At 37.6% G+C, this 20693-nt stretch overlaps 1 protein-coding gene across 2 annotated transcripts in view; it reads right to left on the bottom strand.

The window, feature by feature from the left end:
* Positions 1 to 828: 828 nt before the first annotated feature.
* The window catches only part of LOC137233907 (paired box protein Pax-6-like), a 38254-nt gene continuing 18389 nt past the window's right edge, over positions 829 to 20693 (bottom strand). For both annotated transcript variants that reach the window (XM_067757446.1, XM_067757448.1), the window contains exons 2-5: positions 18979 to 19170; positions 9194 to 9334; positions 5505 to 6064; positions 829 to 5057 (exon numbers count right to left, since the gene is read on the bottom strand). In XM_067757446.1, coding sequence (XP_067613547.1) covers positions 3972 to 5057; positions 5505 to 6064; positions 9194 to 9334; positions 18979 to 19170 — 1979 coding nt within the window. In that variant the 3' untranslated portion in view covers positions 829 to 3971. The remainder of the gene's footprint in view (positions 5058 to 5504; positions 6065 to 9193; positions 9335 to 18978; positions 19171 to 20693) is intronic.

Genomic DNA, 20693 nt, shown 5'->3' with positions numbered 1-20693 from the left:
ATACGCTTCGCCTGCTACATAGCGATACAGCTAAGAGCCGGGCATGCAACAGCTGGTCGCTTATATTATCCTTCTTGTGAGCTTCACTTACCGATGAAATAAAATATCTTCTTCCAACCTTACCTTTTACCGCTCCATCTTTGCATGCAGTTGTCGTCTTCTAAAGCTAGTAGCGCTAATGTAGACAAATTTTTGGGTTCGCCCAAGTTTTTCCTTTTTATGGGAACAATTTGTGACTGTGACTTTCACCCGAAGCGATTTTTAATCTTGACTCTAACTGAGCAGTGACAGAAGTTAAAAATCTAATATGTTTCAAACTGCAAATCACAATAACGTGTACCAATAATCGCAATCACTGACTCAATGAAAAGTCGTGTCAAAGAAAGAAAAGCTAACAGCGACAATCTGACTCGTCAAAATCCGTGATTTTTGATGCAATAGCAGTAGATAATGCAGTGAGGAGGAAATGTGATATCCACTGCTACTTTGTCGCAGCTCAAATCACAGGTACAGCCTTTTATTTTTGCAACTAATTGTTTCTGTGATGAGAGGTATGGCAGCGATTATATGTAAGAGTGATAACGAACTACAGATGCTATCATAGCCAGTCAGGCACAGTGACTTCTTCGAAGTTACAGCTGCGATCTAATGTGATCTCTCAGTCGCTGTGACTTGGGCATAGGCGAAGCAGATGAGCAGTCAAGTTGATTCCAACTCGTTTTTAATGAAATTTTTATTATTTTTATATTAATTTCCATATTGGTAAATATATATTTATTTCACATTTCTCTTTTATAACACATTAAATAAGCCATTTGAGGGCTGTTTGTAATCTATTTCTACTTATAAATTTAAGTAAGTATATTTCAATCGAATGAGAATAAAACTATAATTGCAATACTTTTTCGATACTTATTTAGTAAATATATAAATAGCTTTATTTAGTAACTATGATTTATTATCAAATGCGCAATTGCAATTAATTTACAGTGCAATACAATTATATACCATATATAACAAGAAATTATTTTAAAAAGTAAGATTTTATTGCAAATGAGTTTATTATACGCCTACATTTATAAATATTTGAATATTTTAGCGTTCTATTTATTCTAATTAATTTTTTTTATATTGTTATTATATTTTTATACATTCAAGCTTAGAATTTGTGACCTAATATGAGTATTAGGCTGTGCCATATTTGGGAGAATTTTTATTTTTTTTTGATTGCATATATCTTTTGAGAGCGTTTTTTTTCAATGAAACAATATTTTGGTAAAAAAAATGATTTTATATAAAGGCAACATAAAGCCAAATATTCTTAGGAGCTGAGAGTATAAATGTCGCCCAGAAATGGCACACCCCAATACATAAACAGTAGCGGGTAAAACAAAACATTGAAATCCAAAATGCTATAGAAAATGTAATTTACCAATAATTATACATCGTCATCATTTTTATATGAGTGTGGGCATTAGTGTGGAACTGTGGCTGACAAGAATGTAAGAAAAGATTTTATGCATTATTATTAAGTTATTTTGGTTATTTTTATTTTTATGTAGAGGAAAGTGTTTTTATTTACTTTGCCAGTTTTTCTTTGATTTTGTCATAATTTATGTAACTAAATTTTATTTTACTATTATATGCATTTTTTCGTTTTTTTCTTTGTGCTTGTTTTTTTTTAGTTTTTTCTTCAATTCATTTAGTTTATAAAAATTTTACATATATTTTTATTTTCTTTTAATGTGTATTTCATTTTATTTTACGTAAATTCAAATAGATTTGTTTGGTGTTAATTGGTTGTTTTTTTTATTTTTTAGTTTATTTTCCCCTATTTTTTTAATTTTTTAGGTTTATATTATTTTTCTTAAGTGCAGTTTTTTCTTATAACTATATATATTTTTATGCTATTTCATATTTTATTTCATTTTTTATTATAACTTTGTGTTATTTAAAGTCTTTTATTAAAGCTTATTTTCCTTTCTATGATTATGCCACTTTTTTTTATAATTTTTGTTTTATTTTTTTTACTTTACAATTTTTATTTGGTCTACTTTATTTTCTTGGCCTTATTATTTGATTTTGTATTATTTTGTAATACACTTTGTTTCCCTTTAACTCTCTTAAATGTTTTATATCTACTTTTCGCAATTTTTTTACATTTAATTAAATTGTTTAAAACAAAACATAATATTATTTAAAATTATTATTTGTATTCTGTTGAAGTTTAGATTTTTTTTTAATTTTGTTAGATTTATTTCATTACCTTTATTAGTTTTATTTTTTCTTTTGTTTTGTTGAGATATTTTTGTTAAGCTTATTTTATGTAATTTTATTTATTATTAAAATCTTTTTTTATGTTTTTTTTTTAATTTTAGAATTTTTAATAACTCAAGTCCCTTCTTTTAATTTTATTTCAATTTTTAGTTGCTTATTCATTTTTTTTTAATTTAGAGTTGATTGTTTTACATCGACTGCAGAGTGAAATATCATCCTACTACGGCTTGTATTTGTATTTTAAAACATTATATTTTTTATTGCTCGTTTTATTTTATTTTCATTTATTTATTTTTTTTTTTATTTTTCGTATATTCTATTTTATTTTATTTTTCTTTTACTCAATTTTATTTTATCTTATTAAATTTATTTTATTTTATTTTATTTTATTTTTTTTCTTTATTTAATTTTTCTTTATTTTATTTTGCTATTTTATCTTATTTTAATTAATACTATTTTATTTTATTTTGTTTTATTTTATTTTAATTTAACTTAATTTATTTTATTTTATTTCATTTTTTTTTTTTTTATTTTATTAAGCTTTATTTTATTTTAATTGAATTTTTTTCTTATTCCAGATTACTTTTTCTTCTTTTGTTTTCTTGAGATATTTTTGTTAATCTTATTTTATGTAATTTTATTTATTATTAAAATCTTTTTTTATGTTTTTTTTTTAATTTTAGAATTTTTAATACCTCAAGCCCCTTCTTTTAATTTTATTTCAATTTTTTGTTGCTTATTCATTTTTTTTTTTTAATTTAGAGTTGATTGTTTTACATCGACACACATCGAAACACATTATATTTTTTATTGCTCGTTTTATTTTATTTTCATTTATTTATTTTTTTGTTTTATTTTTCTTATATTCTATTTTATTTTATTTTTCTTTTACTCAATTTTATTTTATCTTATTAAATTTATTTTATTTTGCTATTTTATCTTATTTTAATTAATACTATTTTATTTTATTTCATTTTATTTATTTTTTTTTTTATTAAACTTTATTTTATTTTAATTGAATTTTTTTTTCTTATTCCAGATTACTCTTTTTTCTTTATTTAATTTTATTTTTTTCAATAAAATTTATTTATTTTTCTTTTTTGTCTTCACCACCCCATCTCATTTTTTTTTTTTTTTTTTTCAATTATTTATATACGATACACATATGTACATAAGTTTCCACAATAAACAACAACTAGCGTTAGCTAAAACGTTTTAGTTACTATGAAATATCTAGCACGCTCGCGCTCTATGGCGCTGTTGTACCTTCTGTTAAATACTTTGGTTTAATATTATTTTTGTTGTAATTATGCAAAGCGAACCAGCACATTTGAATGCAAACATGTTATTTATTTAATATTAAAATTTTTTCGTTTCGAAGCTTAGCGTAAAGTGTAAAATATACAAATCTTTGTGTCCGCCAAGTTTCCGATTTCTTTCATAATTTAACGGCCAGCGCGCATGAATCAAGCGGCAAGTTGTTTCAAAGCGGTGCGACAATACGTTCACATACTGCTGCCGCGCATTCCGCACGGCATTCCGTTACCTGATTAACGTCAATCATATGCGCGCCTCCAAGTCAGGTTTGTCAAATTTATGTGAAATGCAATACGTGCGCTTAACGCCCTGCTTCACGCGATTTCATTATGCCGCACGCTCATAAGCGCACCGCCAGCGCAACAGCCGAGACGCTATCAACGGTCATGCTTGGTAAGTTGTAGTGGCGCTTTGGCGCTTAGCGTTGATGACGACGGCATTTCACAGCCTTGATTGTTGTTGGTAGCATTTGTATTAGCATTGTTGTTGTTCGTGATGTTAGCGGAGCTCATACCATTATTTAGATCAATTGTGTTATTGCGCGTTGGTCGCCTTACTACTTCTACTTCATCGTCTGAATCATCATTTACATTGATCTCCTCCTCTGAATCCTCCGATGAATCATTAACTGTCACTAGTTGTTGCTGTTGTTTAAGCTCGTCTGTTGCACCACCTCCACCAATGTTGGCCGCGTTGGCTGAAAGTGTTGCGGCCACAGCATATTGACGCACCAAATGCGCGAATGCCGCCGCTGATGGTGAACTAACTAAAGAACGAAAAGCGCTATGCTCACCGCCCATTGATAATGGCGCTGATGCTGTGGGGGATGCGCTGAGTTGCTGTTGTTGTTGTTGCGATGTGGCCAGCGTTGCTGCCAGCGTCGCTGCCAAGTGCTGTGGGTGCGCTCTCGCTGTTTCTGTGCTCATCTCTGCTGCTGTATGAGCGGCGCTCGCCGCATAGTGTGCTTTCGCTGCCAGGTGCTGTTGGTGGTGATGTTGTTGTTGCTGCTGCTGCTGTTGTTGTTGATTGTAATGATTCAACAGCATTGTCGCAGCAGTACTGTTGGATGTGAGATGCGGGTGAAGCGTAGCAGTGTGATGATGTGATGTCAAATGGTGCCCGAGCGGACGCAGCTCCAAGTCTTTGCCTTGCGTATTTGCTGTCGTTCCCGATGCCTGAGCGCCAAATGTGTATTGATGATGATGAGACGTTTGGTCTGCTACTCCGCATGTAGAGGCATTGCTGTTGCTGTGACAACTGGAAGTCGGTGAAGGGGCCACGCCTATCGCTGTTGGTGGCACATGACTGTGGCTGTGATTGGAGTTGTTGTTGTTGTTGTGATTGCTTTCGGGTGACGGCTGTGAATGCGGAATGTGTTGAGGGCCGGAGGGGCTGCAGCGTTGCTTCAGTAGATTCATACGCTGATGACGGCGCCACTTCGCTCTTCTGTTGGAAAACCAAACCTGAATTGATCAATGCGGAAAGGATGATGTGGTTAGTTTAAAAATAAACGCGACTATAAATGCGAGAGCAGCGGATAAAAGAACCAAAAAATTGTGCTTTAAATGATTGGAGCAAATAAAAATTTAATAACTGTTAAATATATCGAAGCCAAATGAGAATGAGGAAAAATTCGGCTGCAGTTGGTACGGTTGATGGAATGAACAAGGATAAGGAGATGGCCAGGGATACGGAAAAAGATGAGGAACAGGATGAATATATGAATAAGGATAAGTATAAGAATAAGAATAAGTATAAGGATGAGGATAAGGATAAAGATAAAGATAAATATAAGGATAAGAAAAAGGATAAGTATAACCATAATATTAAGGACATTGATTAATGCCACCTTCTTACATTACATACATAAAAATATCGAAAAACTCTAGACAAAAACCATCTCTACTTACTTGTACTCGCGCCTCACTCAACGACGTTCGACTTGACAAGCGTTCCCTAGTGCTCACGCATGGATAATGACTCTTATCGAACTCTTTTTCCAACTCCTCCAACTGCTCAGGGCTGAATGTGGTACGATTTCGGCGAAATTTCGGCTCATCATCATCATCCAAATAATCTGAATCTACATGCCGACTATCATCGGGTGATTCAAGTGTATCATGACTACCCGAACCGGGCGATAATGCACGATTGTTTATCGAAATTACACCGCCTGATGTGGCGCTACCACCACCAACTCCGCAGCCACTTCCGACGCCACCACTAACCCCGCTTGATGGTGGTAATGTCGTAAGCGTTGGACCTGCTGCATGTGGTGGCCAAAAATGTGCTGCACTCGGCGCAGCTGCGGCAGCAGAGGGATGCCACGTAAAACCGCCATATGGATGTGGTGGATAAAGGCTGTAGGCAGCGGTGCGAGCGAATTCACTGGCCACACGTTCGGCGGCGCGATTACGCAATATACGATTAATGGAAGACACAGATGGAGCCGTGGTATTGGTGCAAACAGCTGAAAGAAGAATATGAAAAGAGCTTATAAGGTTTAAGTTTAAGGAAATATTTTGTTATGGGAGCCTATGTTTGCTTATAAAGAATGCTTAATTCGCTTAGATCTTTATTAACTATGTCTTGTAGAAAGAAATTTCGGGGCGACGAACGTTGGGTTCTAACTCAGAGCAACCCAAGCGGTGTAACCATATTTTACACTGACACACTGGCAGTAGTATGCCCTGAGGTAAATCCTTTTTCGACATATGCAGCAGAACCACAGCCTGGAGCCAGGTTTAGGTTCAATGCCTTGCCGAAGCAGGAGGGTATGGAGTGGTACAGCTGCAAGGAGTTACTCCGACGATGACAATTTGTGGGAGGGACGCAACAAATTAAATGGGGTTACACTGAAATGGCAGTCCTTGGTCGAGAAAAAAAAGTTCCGAATCGTTCCGTTACTTAGAACCGGCTGCCGTGGCAGGCAGAACTATGGTGCATTCAGCTCTTTAGCATCCTTAGCTAGTGGATAGCGCATTTATTGTAGATATATCTCCAATCTCTATGCCACGCGATTATGTCTTGTTGAACTTGGTATCGGAAATACTGAGATGCGCTAGAGCAAGCCTACCACAATCTGGTTCCTCGGCTCAAACACGACCAATATTAAAATCTCGGACAATGCAATTCCCAATTTAACACGAAATTCCTCCTTCTATTGGCATTTATAATCTCAAATTATCAACGTAGAACTGTAGCAGTCAAGAGGGTCCAACCTTGAAAAGTGGCGATTAAGGCTTCGAAAACAAAAGGGTCTGAATGTGAACAAAATAAGTCGAATATCTATGGTTAATCCTGAATAGCAAACTACTACGGAAGTTGCATGGCGAATAATAAATTTCAAAAGCATTAACTTAGTTTGCAGAAAAGTGTTTATTCTTACGTGGGGTCTGTCTCCTAGAACGAATTTATGGATTGACACCGCTATGGCCAGGCCAATTATGAGCTATTCATCTGTGGTTTGGTGAATCTGACAAGCCCCTAACTATCTCAAAACTTGTACGGCAAAGTAATCAGCACCGGTTGAGTGCCGTATTTTGCACCAAGGCTACTCAGGGCTGCACCATTGTGGATGTTGTCGTTGTTGTTATAGCAGTGCTTCGCCCCATCCAATAGGTGTGACCGATTACAAACTGCCATCAATATCCTCTAACGGGAGTCCAAGGAAACTTGCTGTTTCAACAGGGGTGGACCATAATGAGAGGGGTGTTAGAGTCGTTGGTTCCACATTACAATTGAAGATATGGTTGGTGTCATGTGGGGACACATTGCAAGCATGGCATACATTTTGTATGTCGGGGTTGATTCTGGATAGGTAAGAGTTTAACCTGTTACAGTATCCAGATTGAAGTTGAGGTAGAGTGACTCGCGTTTCCCTTAGAAGTGTGCGTTCCTCTTCTGCAAGTTTCGGGTATTGTTCTTTGAGTACAGGATTCACCGGGTAATTCCCGACATAGAGGTCCGACGCCTGTTTGTGAACTTCACTGAGGACCTGCTTGTGTTTTTTGGCTTCATACGGCTGTGTTCTCCGGTGCCGTATTTCCTTATAATGCTTACGGATATTACTCCTTAAGCCACTGGGCGGTTTTGACTCATCGATCAGATGTCTGTTGGGATGCCCAGGTTTCTGGGTATTTAACAGGAACTGTTTGGTTAGCATCCCATTTCTCTCCCTGATGGGGAGTATTCTCGCCTCATTATGTAGATGGTTCTGAGGGCAGTATTTTGGCAGGTCTGTAGCTTCTTCCAGTGAGTAGTCTTTAGGCGTGAACCATATCGGGGACGCGTTGCATGCAATCGGCTGACCAATTGCTTTGTAAGTGGTAATGAACGTTTCTTTATCTCTTTCCCAAGTTCTGCCAGCAAGATATTTGAGGATTTTATTGCGGCTCCTGAGTTTCGGTACAATTGCGGCTGCATGCTCACCAAATTGTAGATCCTGATCGAACGTCACACCCAAGATTTTGAGGTGTAAGACAGTCGGTAGCGTTTTGCCATTGACGTGGATGGTCAAAATGGTCGACATTTGTGACGTCCATGTTGTAAATAAGGTCGCCGATGATTTAGTCGTCGATCTGTGGGCCTGGGCCTGTGGCCATTATTGTGCAGTCATCACCATAGGAAACGATAATAACTCCTTCAGGTGGCGAAGGTAGCTTTAATATGTAGAAGTTAAACAAAAGTGGGGATAGGACACCACCCTGGCGCACCCCTTGTTTAATTCTTCTTGGTTTTGATGTTGCGTTTCTAAATTGCACCGATGCCTGCCGGCCACCCAGATAATTTGCGGTCCGCCTTTTAAGACGTGAGGGACAAGGGGACTGCTTCCCAAGGCAGTGGGTTCTATGTACCGGAACGACTCGTGTTTTTCCCCGACCAAGGACTGTCATTTCAGTGTAACCCCATTTTAACCCCACCATTGTGGTCTTACACAGCAGCCGAATCATAGCTCAATCCACTTATTGCACAATAAAAACTTACGGAAAAAATACAAAGAGTTTGAAAAAAAGACATTACTTAAGTGCTTCACTTGCTTAAGCTTTACTTTAAGTCTTTGAGTCTTCGGAGATATACAGTAGTAGTTTGCGCACATACATACACACATTCAAACCTATATCAATATCAAATGAATTAAAGCATTCTTAAAGCCATTTTATGAGTTATTAAACTGTTTTATATCAAACCGCCTCAACCGCGCTCAAACGCTTCTTCATATATAGACACGCCACGAACCGGCTTAAGCCATCATTAACCCAGATGGGCAATCAATCAAGTAGCGAGCAGCGCGCAAACAAACAGTATCGGATTAAAATCAAATGACTTAAGGGAAGCAACAGGCAAGAAAGTAAGCGAAGAAGTTAAGCACAAAGCCAGAAGCATGAATTGAACTCAATAGTACGGATACATAGATGGGATCTTCGTTATGCAATCAGTATGCTGCCTTATATAGGCGATATGCCCATCTATCGGTCTTATATGAATTTAATCAGCGCTGCATTCTAATTGGTGTTTACGTTTCTGGCACTTATACAAACACATACATACATAAATATCACATATGTACATATATAATATATTACTATAGCTTATCTACCTTCCGATATTAATCGTTCGCGTATTTCCCATGCGAATATTGTAGGATTCTCTCGCTTGTATTGCTCGATCTTTGAGACAACGGTTGGCGTAGCGACTTTTGGCTTGGAGCCACCAATTAGACCAGGTGGACGCAACGAACCTGCAAATGTAAGAAGAAAAAAGTTTAATTGCTAAACAAAAAAATCGCGGTGAAATGAATTGAAATAAATTATTATTGTATCAGTAAATATAGATAAATAAATAAATTAAATAAAAGGTGTACAGCAAAATTGTAATTATATGATTACAACAATGTTATGTAAGAGAAGTGAGTGCAGCTGTGAACACGAAAATAGTTGTGGCAATTTTAAACAGATTTCATTCATTATATTATTTTTTTATTTTCTCAACTGAAGGAAGAAGAAATCAAGAATTTTCTAACTGTAACTATACAAACCAACCTCAAAAACGTTTTCAAAAATTTTCAGAATTTTTTCGAGTATGCAGTTTTGTAGATCAATCAATCTTATTTTAACAAAACAGATGTTATAAGTCTCTCAAAATTAGCAATAATTTGAAAAAATTTTTTTTCCAAAGGGTGTTTTAGTTTACGAAGGGTGATTTTTTATATGAGAGAAAATGGAAAACACCTTCCGTAGAAAAATGTTTAAAAATCAATACGAATTTTGGGACACTTATAACTTACTTACTTACTTAATTGGCGCTTAACCGTCGAAACGGTTATGGTCGTCCAACAAGGCGCGCCAGTCGCTCCTTCGCTCCGCCAACCGGTGCCAATTGGTCACACCAAGGGAGTTTAAATCGTTTTCCAGCTGGTCCTTCCAACGGAGTGGGGGCCGCCTTCTACCTCTGCTTCCATAGGCGGGTTCCGATAGAAACACTTTCTTGGCCGGAGCATCATCATTCATTCGCATAACATGGCCTAGCCAGCGCAGCCGCTGCATTTTAATTGGCTGGACTATGTTGATTTTTGCGTATAGCTCGTACAGCTCATCATTAAATCTTCTTCGGTGCTCGCCATCGCCAACGCGTAGAGGTCCATAAATCTTTCGAAGAACTTTTCTCTCGAACACTCCCAAAGCCGCTTCATCTGCTGTTGTCATGATCCATGCTTCTGCCCCATATAGCAGGACGGGTACGATAAGTGACTTGTACAGTATGATTTTCGTTCGCCGAGAGAGGACTTTACTTTTCAATTGCCTACCTAATCCAAAGTAGCATTTATTGGCAAGATTGATTCTTCGCTGGATTTCAGTGCTGATGTTGTTGCTAGTGTTGATGCTGGTTCCCAAATAAACGAAGTCTTTAATATTTCGAAATTATGGCTGCCAACAGTAGCGTGGTTGCCAAGGCGCGTATGCGCTGACTCTTTGCTGAATGACAGCAGGTACTTCGTTTTGTCCTCATTCACCATCAAACCCATCTTTACCGCTTCTTTTTCCAGTTTGGAGTAAGCAGAACTAACAGCACGGGTGTTTAGGCCGATGATATGGGACTTATAATTGGTAATTTTAAAACTAGAATTGATTGGGCTACAAAGCTGCAGACTCAAAAATGTAAATTCAAAAAAATGTTCAAAATTTTTATGTAAACTTCTCCAATTTTCGAAATTTTTGGAAAACGTTTTTGAGATTGGTTCGCATAGTTTCAGTTAAATGATGAAATTGGCTAAAAATTTCAACCTTTTTCATTTCACAACTGTTGATACCTATTAACACGACCACATACACACGAACAAAATATCAATATTGCAAAATTATAGAAGTCAATGTGACACCAAAACGTATTTCCTATTTTTATATAGAAAGTGGGAGTGATTATGTACCGAATTTGGTTTTTTTGTTTTTGCTGGACCGGTTCCTCCTTGAATAGGGAAAATGCGCACCGAATTTAGTTACTGCCCTATGAAGATATTTGCCACTATTCTGGAAATATCGCTATCCAAAGCTAATAAAAATCTCTTGTAATAAGTAGGCGTTCCCACGCCCATTTTTCAAAAGATTTTAGTGGTGTTAGCTATATTACAGTCTACTCCCTAAAATTTTAGGTAAGTGCATCATTCGGTACTGAAACTGTGTAGAAGAGGACATATGAGGATGAAAATTGGTACGGTTAGGCGGACGGATGGCAGAATGGATGGATAAGCTTTACTCACAATTTTTTTTTTTTTTTCAATGAACTTAAATCAGTAATGGATATAAAAAAATCGATTGAGGAGACCGATTGGCAATCTGTTGTTTTTGTCGGTTTTGTGGTAGAAAGACACTCCGCCGCAAGTACTGTCGAGCACAGCCGTGAACGAGTGTCTGGCTGCGATTGATACGGATCGGTTTTTAGAATATCATTTATTTACGCCTTTATTAATTGGAAAGTGGTCTTTGTTCCCACAGGCCGAAAATGAAGACACCACATTATAACCTCTTCAAACTGGTCGAGGTGGACCGACGTCACCTCGACTCAAGTCATTTGTACTACCAGCTTTTAGCATAAAAATATACACCAAGCTCCTGGTCGTCTGGTTTTCGTAAAACACGAAACCAAATTGATTACAAAATAATCGATTATACCAGTCACCTGGAGGTCGGCATTCCAAGTACCCGATCGGGCCAAAGCAGCCAAGATACGCACAAGTCGCAGTGGGAAAAGTGAACGTATAGAAAGTTTGCTACCATCAAGGTACTTACGAAATAGATAAATAATTCCACTCGGCTATCACACCATCTTAATAAAGTATATAAAGTATATATATGTATATAGTTATAAGTATATGCTATAGCCTGACAATAAGTAGGAGCATATTTCTCTCTCAACACATACCACCGTTGAGGACAGTATAGGGTTCCATCGAGTTCAGAAAAATAGCTCCTACAACATGGAATACCACGTTGCCTCAGAAAATAGTGGCGCTGCCTACAGTGTCATGCATGAGAAGGGCGAAAAGATATATGTACCTTATTAGGACCCCCAACGAATAAACGGATTTAGAATATACCGGTAGGCATGCCTGTAATATTTCTCAAGACAGTGGGGTTCGTACCAGAAGGTACTAGTAGCGGATCCTATCCAATTCAATCCCGTAAATAACCGCCAAATTAGCAGAAAGCTACGTGAAATCTAACGGCGTGATTGCGACTGGCTTGAGGTGCTCGCTGACTGGAAAAATGGCCTACAATTCTACACAAACACCATTTCTTTAGCGATGGACACCGACTAGGAATAAAACTCACGCTCTACGTGAGTCTCGTCATAACTGTCCTGAGTTATACACTCGGAATCATGAATCGAATGATTATGTAAAAAGTAAGATTAAGTTAGATTGAGTGGGCGTGCACTGAAGCTTCTCACACTACCACTGGTAAACATTTATGTCCATTGTAAATGCCTGCGGTGAGTGCCGGGTGAGGGCACATGCGTCCAACCAGATACTGCCTAATTATTCTTCACATAAACTTAAGTCGGGGGAAAGATACACATGCCTTTCTTCGGCTAAACTGCAGAAAAACTTTGCACACAGAAATCTTATTCGTCTCGTCAGCACACCTGAATATCGGCAAAGAAAGTGATGAATCGACTCCTCTTCCCTTATGCTGACAGCTTGTACAAATGGTATTGGTGACGTGCGATAGACTCCTGTAAGTACTCTCAGTCGAATTCCTTTCATATTCAAGCATTATCATAGAACCTTGAGACCTCACAATTATCCCAGTCTTTCCACAATAAGTACGTTGCTCTAATAGCGTTTTGCTCGAATTTCCTTAAATGGTAGTCCGTGATTTCCACTGCCTAAGTTTTTCATCCACTCATCACTCGGACGTAAAGTTATGTTCTGTTCATGCAAGTGAACGACTGAGATAACATAGTTCGTCTCGATAGTAAAGTTAATTTTTACACCCGCTTGAATTGTGCCGAAATAAGTTCAATGATAAGCTTTGCGCAGTTGTTAAGTCCAAAGGCTCGCTGGCTAGGACATGTTATGCTTAATAACCGTATTTGATAACAGAAGAAGGTAAAAACCTCCACGAACTGTCTTTTTTCCCCAATGCACCTCAGCGAAGCAGGAAGGACTGAGGCTTGTGGTTAAGTGGGAACTAATGATGATGAAGTGACTAGTTTAGGAAGTCCCCTAGGTTGTTGTTGTTGTTGTATTAACGATAAAGACATCCCCGAAGGCTTTGGAGAGTGTTATCGGTGTTGATGGTCGTTTGCCGGCTCTAGATCCGGTACGTTCCGGTAACAAAGCATCATTAAGATACGAGGCCGACCATCTCGGGAACGATTTATATGACTACATTAAACCTTATAGGCCATACCGCCCTCCCCACCCACTAGTTTCATGACGAACTTGGGGTCGCCAGAGCCTCGGCTGTTAATGAAACAGGATTCGCCACGGATAGGTGAGGTTCACAATTGGGTTAAAGAAGCTATATTTTGCGCTGGTAACCCCTTGAGAAGGTTGCGCTACACAACCCCTTGAATCAATTTGGTTTTTAGTCGCCTCTTACTACAGGCATACCTACCGCGGGTATATTCCAAGCCCCCTAACCCGCTGGTGGTTAAAATAAAAAAATAAATGTAAGGCGCGATAACCTCCGAAGAGATCTAAGGCCGAGCTTCTCTTCCAATTTGCGTCGTGCTCCCTTGCTTTTCCCTACAAATTGGCCGGACGGGACCTACATGTTTTATGCCGACTCTGAACGGCATCTGCAAGGCAAATGAGTTTTCACTGAGAGCTTTTCATGGCATAAATACACCCGGAGCGCTTGCCAAACAGTGCCGAGGGGCGACCCCGCTTAGAAAAATTTTCTTCTAATTAAAAAATCTTATTTCTAAAATTTTTGATGTTGATTTGCCCGGGGTGTGAAGCCAGGGCATACGGTGTGGTAGGCGGAGCACGCTACCATCACACCACGGTGGCCGCCCGCTGGTGGTTGCAACACCGAATTCTTCTCCCGAGAACATTGCGACTTCAGTATAAATCTACTAAGTTGGCGCCTTCATTACATCATTGATATTACATACAAAAAAATGCTTAGCAAAAACTTCAGGATAGCAACCACTACCTTCGTAAGTCGACGAAACTCAGCACCTTTCTACACAACATTACCTCATTGGCTAAATTGACAATTTGCTAACATAAAAAGAAATTAAATGCAATTAGTAACTACGCTGTTAAGTGATAAATATTTATCACCTTCAAGTGCCGAATGTATTTGTTGTTATAAAAAAATGTTCAAACAACAAAAATGTACAAAGGCCATAAAGCCAAAGCAATCATCTCACCAACTGTTAACCCTTACCAAATACTACGCTTGCAACATTATCAATCATCTTTCAGTTTGCAAAAAAGTGCATTACACTACGCGCCGCACCCCCCCCCCCCCCCCCCCCCACTGCTACAGCAGCGCGTCTTCCTGAACTGTTTACTTGCTTAACTCAACTCAGCTTCGCGGCTGGTTGGCGCGCGGCGTATGAGTTACTTTGGCTACCGATTTGCCGTCGCAACGATTGCTATCATGCGCATTAATATATTTGTTGGTAAATACAGCAGTACATACATATGTACTTACTTATATACATACATACTTAAATAAACTTGCATACAAATTATGTACTCTTGTAAATATAATAGCTTTATCAGCAATTTGCAATCGGCGGCAAGACTAATATGTGTAAACATCTTTGTTTGTGTGTTTTGTAAAACGCTACTGTCAAAAAGTGGCGGAAGCCAAGCATCAAGCGTGCCAACTATGTATTGTTCAAATGTTGACGTGTTCGTTATTGTTGTTGTTGGCATGCATTGTGCACCTATTGGCGTTGTACACTTGTTATTGTAATTGTTGACGTTGTTGCATTGCATGCAGTAAATAAGTAGTGGTTACGCTGCACTTACTATTGCAATCGTACAAATTATGACTATAATTTTATTTTAAACGCACATAACCGTGTCTACAACTAAGCAGCCTCAGTCTTTGTATTCGTTCGCTATAAAGATGGTAGAAAATTTGCGAAAGATTCCCGAACCTCCGTGTTTCCAACATCCACCAGCAGGGCCGTAGCGTGAGTCGCAGGGCCCCGGGGCAGAACAATAATTGGGGCCCCTTTATCAAAATTTTATCCGTGTATTTTGGCCATGAAAAGCTTCTCAGTGAAAATTCATCTGTTTGTAGGATAAACTATAAAGGAGCACGACGCAAATTTAAAAAGAAGCTCGATATGGGTGGAAGGATATCGCGCCAAGCATTTTCCTATTAATATTTATTCATTGCAATATGATACAGAAATTTTTCTATAATAAATTTTGAACATCTCACTTAAACTTAACATCAGTCTTACTAGTTTTATTACAATATCATTAGTTTTTGGACGACATTTTAGATGAACTATAAAAGCTTTTTTCTCGATTGCACAGCAGCAAATTTGTCTATCACCACATCATAATCCACTCTGCATGCTCTTTGATTTTCGATGTACAAGAGCGACAAATTACTCAGCCTTTCTTGTGCCATCGTGCTTCGCAGGTAGTTTTTAATCAATTTCAATTTTGAAAAAGTTCGCTCGGCTTTTGCAGTGATTACGGGAATGGTAAGAAACATCAGAAGAGCGGTGCAAACATCTGCGTAGCTCGAAGACAACGAGGAATTTTGAATAATCAAAAAATGTGCCAACTCTTTCACATCTTTCATAAGGGCAAGTTCTTTCTGAAATGTAGACCTGACAGACAGTAATTGATAGGAAAATGATGCCGATACGTCCTCAGAAAATTTTTGGAAAACTCGTCAGCTTTTTGTTCCACGCTCTTTATCGAAGCATTTGCTAGGAACTGTGGCTGCAAGACTTGATAATCACCTAGAACTTGTTTCATTCCGTCGAATCATATTTTCCAGTTGGGATGATATAGTATCAATCATGGGATAGAAAATAGTCACTCGGAAGCATTATATTATGCTGGATCATTGAATCTTTCATCCTGACATATTTCATCGAAATGAGTCTTGACCCTGCGTGATCTTTTGTTGGAAAACTTTTTTTCTATTTTCCATAAATCGCATATATCTGAAGCATTGCGAAATAGCGAATCAAATTCATTTCCCAACTTCTGGATGTTTCGTAATGCATTTTGCAGCAGATCGTGCGCATTGAAAAGATCAAGTTTTTCCGACTGCAAATGCTTGGAAGGCAAATTTATGATTCTCAATATTTCTTCTTAAAGAACGAGAAAGAATACGAAATTAAAGTTTTCGTTTTTTTTTTTGCAATTCCCAACGCGGCGTTTATTTCTTTAGACTTTTTGGTTTTCAGTATAATCTGGCTCAAGCATTTAAGAACAGCACCTCCCAGAAAAGCGAGTTGGATTAAAGGTTTTTAAAGATGGTGCACCTTTCTCGTAAATGCTTTGCAGTTGTCCCCATCGACTTATGCTATGATCAAAAAACTCATACACCGATTGAACAGTTTCGAAGAATTCTTCAAAATTTCTATTGTACGACACCGCATCTTTCAAGACGAAGTTCAAGTTATGATTAGCACAATGAACGAAATGCGCGTGAGGAACTATATTTTTGATTCTTTGTTGTATAGGCATCGCTCATAACCGCCGCACCATCATATGCTTGACCCCGAGATCAAGATCCTTTTTCTCCCTTTGAATACCTCGTTAATCTGCAAATCGAGAGGCTCTCCTTTACCGCCGTAAATGATGTTAACATACCGGAAAACTTCGCTCAATTGATCAATCTTGCTGGCATCTTGAGTGGTATCCAAAATTAACGAGAAAAAGGGGCACTCTTCAGGTCGCGAATAATATTCTTATGAACTTCTTGCCCCAAGAGACAAATGAATTCATTCTGTATTTGAGGGCTGTAATATTTAACAGAACCTGTAGGTCGTGCTAGTAATTCGCTCAAGATCGGGTCATATTTGGCTAGAAGCGCTATGATGGAAAGAAAATTGCCCTTATCTGAATCATCGATATTTGACTTTGAACCATTGCTCCGGTTGCCACTTGGTAGCTACGGCACTGTCCACCAGCCAATCGAATATGTAAATATTGTTTTTGTTACCGTTAGCAGACCTGGCTCCAAAATTGGTGTTTTTGCATTTAAAAAGTGTACATTGCTCACCCTTTTCACTTCCTATCCCATTCATTTCTACTTTATCTTCAATTTCTCTTTCCTATCCATTCCTTATTCTATTAAAAGGGTCACGAAATAGTCTCGAAATGAAAATTGTGGCGAATTAGTTTCGAAATAATCTTCAAAATCGTTCCGGAGTCTTCCTAACATCATCCCGAAATTCACAGAACAGTCCCGAAGTAGTCTCAAAATGGTCCATGAGTGTACGATACACTCTGCTAGACATGGAGAGAGGTGGCACTTAGCTCCATTTTAGTTGATATGCCTGCATATCCCCCCTTTACCGAATAACATGATGCGCCCCGCTTTAGTTGAACGATAGGGCATGCTTTCCTATTATGGAGAAAAAAAGTTGAGTCCCCGTTTTATTATATTAACCGCTGTGTCTTTATTTCAATGAAAAAAAAAACGATAAGTCCCGTTTTTACTGCCCTCTTTTGTCTAGCCGCACGGATATGTTTATAAGTTTCGCTTTTATTCACTCCTAACATAAATCACATTGTTACTGCCGACCGTTCAGATATACTAGCGTTCCGTCCAGAGTCTATACTCTCCGAACTCTGCCTTATAAATATTATTTCAGCAGAAACTCCAGAAGTTAATATCATTCATCATTTCCCTCGTGTCTACCATCCAGGCAAACCTACAACCATTGATTTTTTTTTATCAGACTAGCATATCCGCCAAAGGTTTTCCTCGCGCTTCCGATTCTGCTTCCTATTCCTGTCCATCTCCATTCCACTGTCCTTCTGTCTTGTTCTCGTCGCACACGCTTCCACTTTTACACCTACTCCCACTCTCCCTCACTTTTCCGTCAACCCTCCCTCCCATTCGACCAAAATCGTATATGATCTTAAATGTACGGGGTGATTGCATTTTGTAAGCGCGTGCAGGCTGCCCCTATACCTAGTACATTCGCTTGGTCAGGAAGGTGGGCTGGATAAGGAGATACCAATTATCTCTGTGATCTAATGGCGTGTGCACAGACTGCATTAGGTGTAACGACATTAGTTATTACAACAACTATAGCGGACAGTCTAAAAGCCTAGCGTTAGTGTGACTTGGAATGTTATAAAATTAGAGTGTAGTGTAGTGATGAAAGTAAAAAATTGTCGCTTTTTGAACTTAAGATCTGATACCTTTATATGAGAAAAATATTTCTCTGAACCTCTCTATTGTGTGTACGATTTGTTACGCGCATCCATACATTGCGTTCCGATCGCAAATACTGTCAAGTTGGACGTCTGTCCCATGAAGAATTAAGAAGAAACTGGTGGTGGCTTTATAAGATTACAAAATCTTACGGCTACGAAGTGCGAATAAGTTTCGATATTTCTAACAGCTAAATGAACTTGTAAAAATCGAATATGTGTTCTTCTAGTTACAGTCATATTAGCTTGTAAAGGGTGATTCTAAACTTCTGAATCTCTTCTTATATAATATGCAGAGAAACTGAAAATCGGTCGGGGGCCAACTAAGTTATAGACTTCTACGATTCCAGAGGTGCGGAACCCGGTTTTTTACCCATAACTCACTATTTTTTTAGGGGTGTTAGATCTTCAATATCTACTAAAAATTGGTATCACTTACGAAGTATTTGAATTTTTGTTTTCTTTCTGTAACACTGTGTTATAGCAGCTGTAGTACTCACCTAATAGCTTCGATACAGCTCCTTGGTGTGACAGCATATGCTGTGCGATATCATAGCCACGCAGACCGCCAAATCGGGATAGTTCCAATAAGCGTTGTTGAGACATTAACGCATTCAAAGTGTTCGGTGAAGGTGCACCACCGGGACCAAAAATTCCAGTACCTGGTATTTGCACGGATGGTGGTAGGCCAACTATAAATAATTAGGTAATTCATTAGTAAGAAGAAAAAAATTATATCCTAAAATCCTTTTACTACTTAAGTAATAAAATTTTTGTTATACATGAAAAATATTGTTTCAGCTTCTGATTTAGGGCCCATTCATTAATGAAATGTTTTTTTAAATATTTATCTACTGATTTTAAGCGCAAATAATAATACTTGAAACTTTTTTCAAATGAAATGAAACTTTTTCCAAGAGAAATGAAACTTTTTTTGCAAAAAAAAAATGTTACGTATACGCAACAGTACCCATCTTTTCGGTTGTTGCGGATATGTTTGCGTGCAATTGATTGGTTTTTAATAAAACGGCGTGCTTACTTTTATTTTTTTCAGAGGAGCACCTTATAATCAAGACAATAAGATAAAAATAACAAAATATCTAGCCAAGCCAAACTCCCGACTACTTTAGAATATATGGGGATTTGGACTTGTTTTGAGATCTGATTCCAATGAAATCTATAAATCTTATAAAATAAAGTCGCTAAATGCCATGTATGCACATAACTTCACACAGAATGCTCCGATTTTAAAACGGTTTTTTGCATTTGAAAGCTTAGCTACGTGAGATGGTACAGTTAATATCATTTGAAGATATATATTACAGGGGCGTGGCAAATTGCCAAAATGTAGTAAAAAATCATAACATTTTTGTTTACACAGCTATAACTCATAAACGGATGGATGGATTTAAAAAATTCTACTTTTCAGTAAAACTTTGAAATATTTACCTTCGATCTGCATCAAAAAAAAAAAATACCTGATTCCTTTCTTATATCAGCCAAATTGTTTAAACAAAAGTAACATTTTTACCAAAAAATTCATGTGTGTGATTGTTCGGTGTCAACTGTGCGAGCAAATTGCTTTTGAGTGAGGCGTGATGCGACACATACGTACATACATAGAATTCGCTGCGTTATTTAACTTCGCAGTATGTATGTATTTTCATATCATATCAGCTTGACATATTTATACGTTGTTGCCAAGTTAATGCAACATAAATGGTTAAGAATGCATACATCTCTTGAAAAATAATCTTTCGTTAAAAATATTAAACAATTCCTTAAAATTCTTCAAAAAAGTTTTATTTTTTGGTATTTTTGCATGTATCACTATCACTACATATTAGAAAACAATGTCGCTTTTTCTGTCCCATGTCCCTTTGAATGCTCAAACCTTTAAAACTACGCAACGGATTTTCATGCGCTTTTTTTTAATAGATAGAGTGATTGAAGTTTGTAGATTGTATAAAACATCCATTAAATAGTGGAGGAATACTGTTATTTTTGAAGTTTCTAATGTGATGTATATATGTACATATATAAGAGAAAGTGGTGCTAGTTACACTATTTATAACTCAAGAACGGATGAACAGATTTGGCTGAAAATTGGTGGAGGGGTAGCTTAGAACCAGGAGACAGACATTTATCCTGTTCTGGATAGGGTCTTGAGATCACAACGTGGACCTGGGTAATCCTGGGATATGTTTGTAAAATG

The sequence above is a fragment of the Eurosta solidaginis genome, chromosome 5, assembly GCF_040869045.1.
Source record: "Eurosta solidaginis isolate ZX-2024a chromosome 5, ASM4086904v1, whole genome shotgun sequence".
NCBI lineage: Eukaryota > Metazoa > Arthropoda > Insecta > Diptera > Tephritidae > Eurosta > Eurosta solidaginis.
This window is presented reverse-complemented; position numbering and strand designations above follow the sequence as displayed.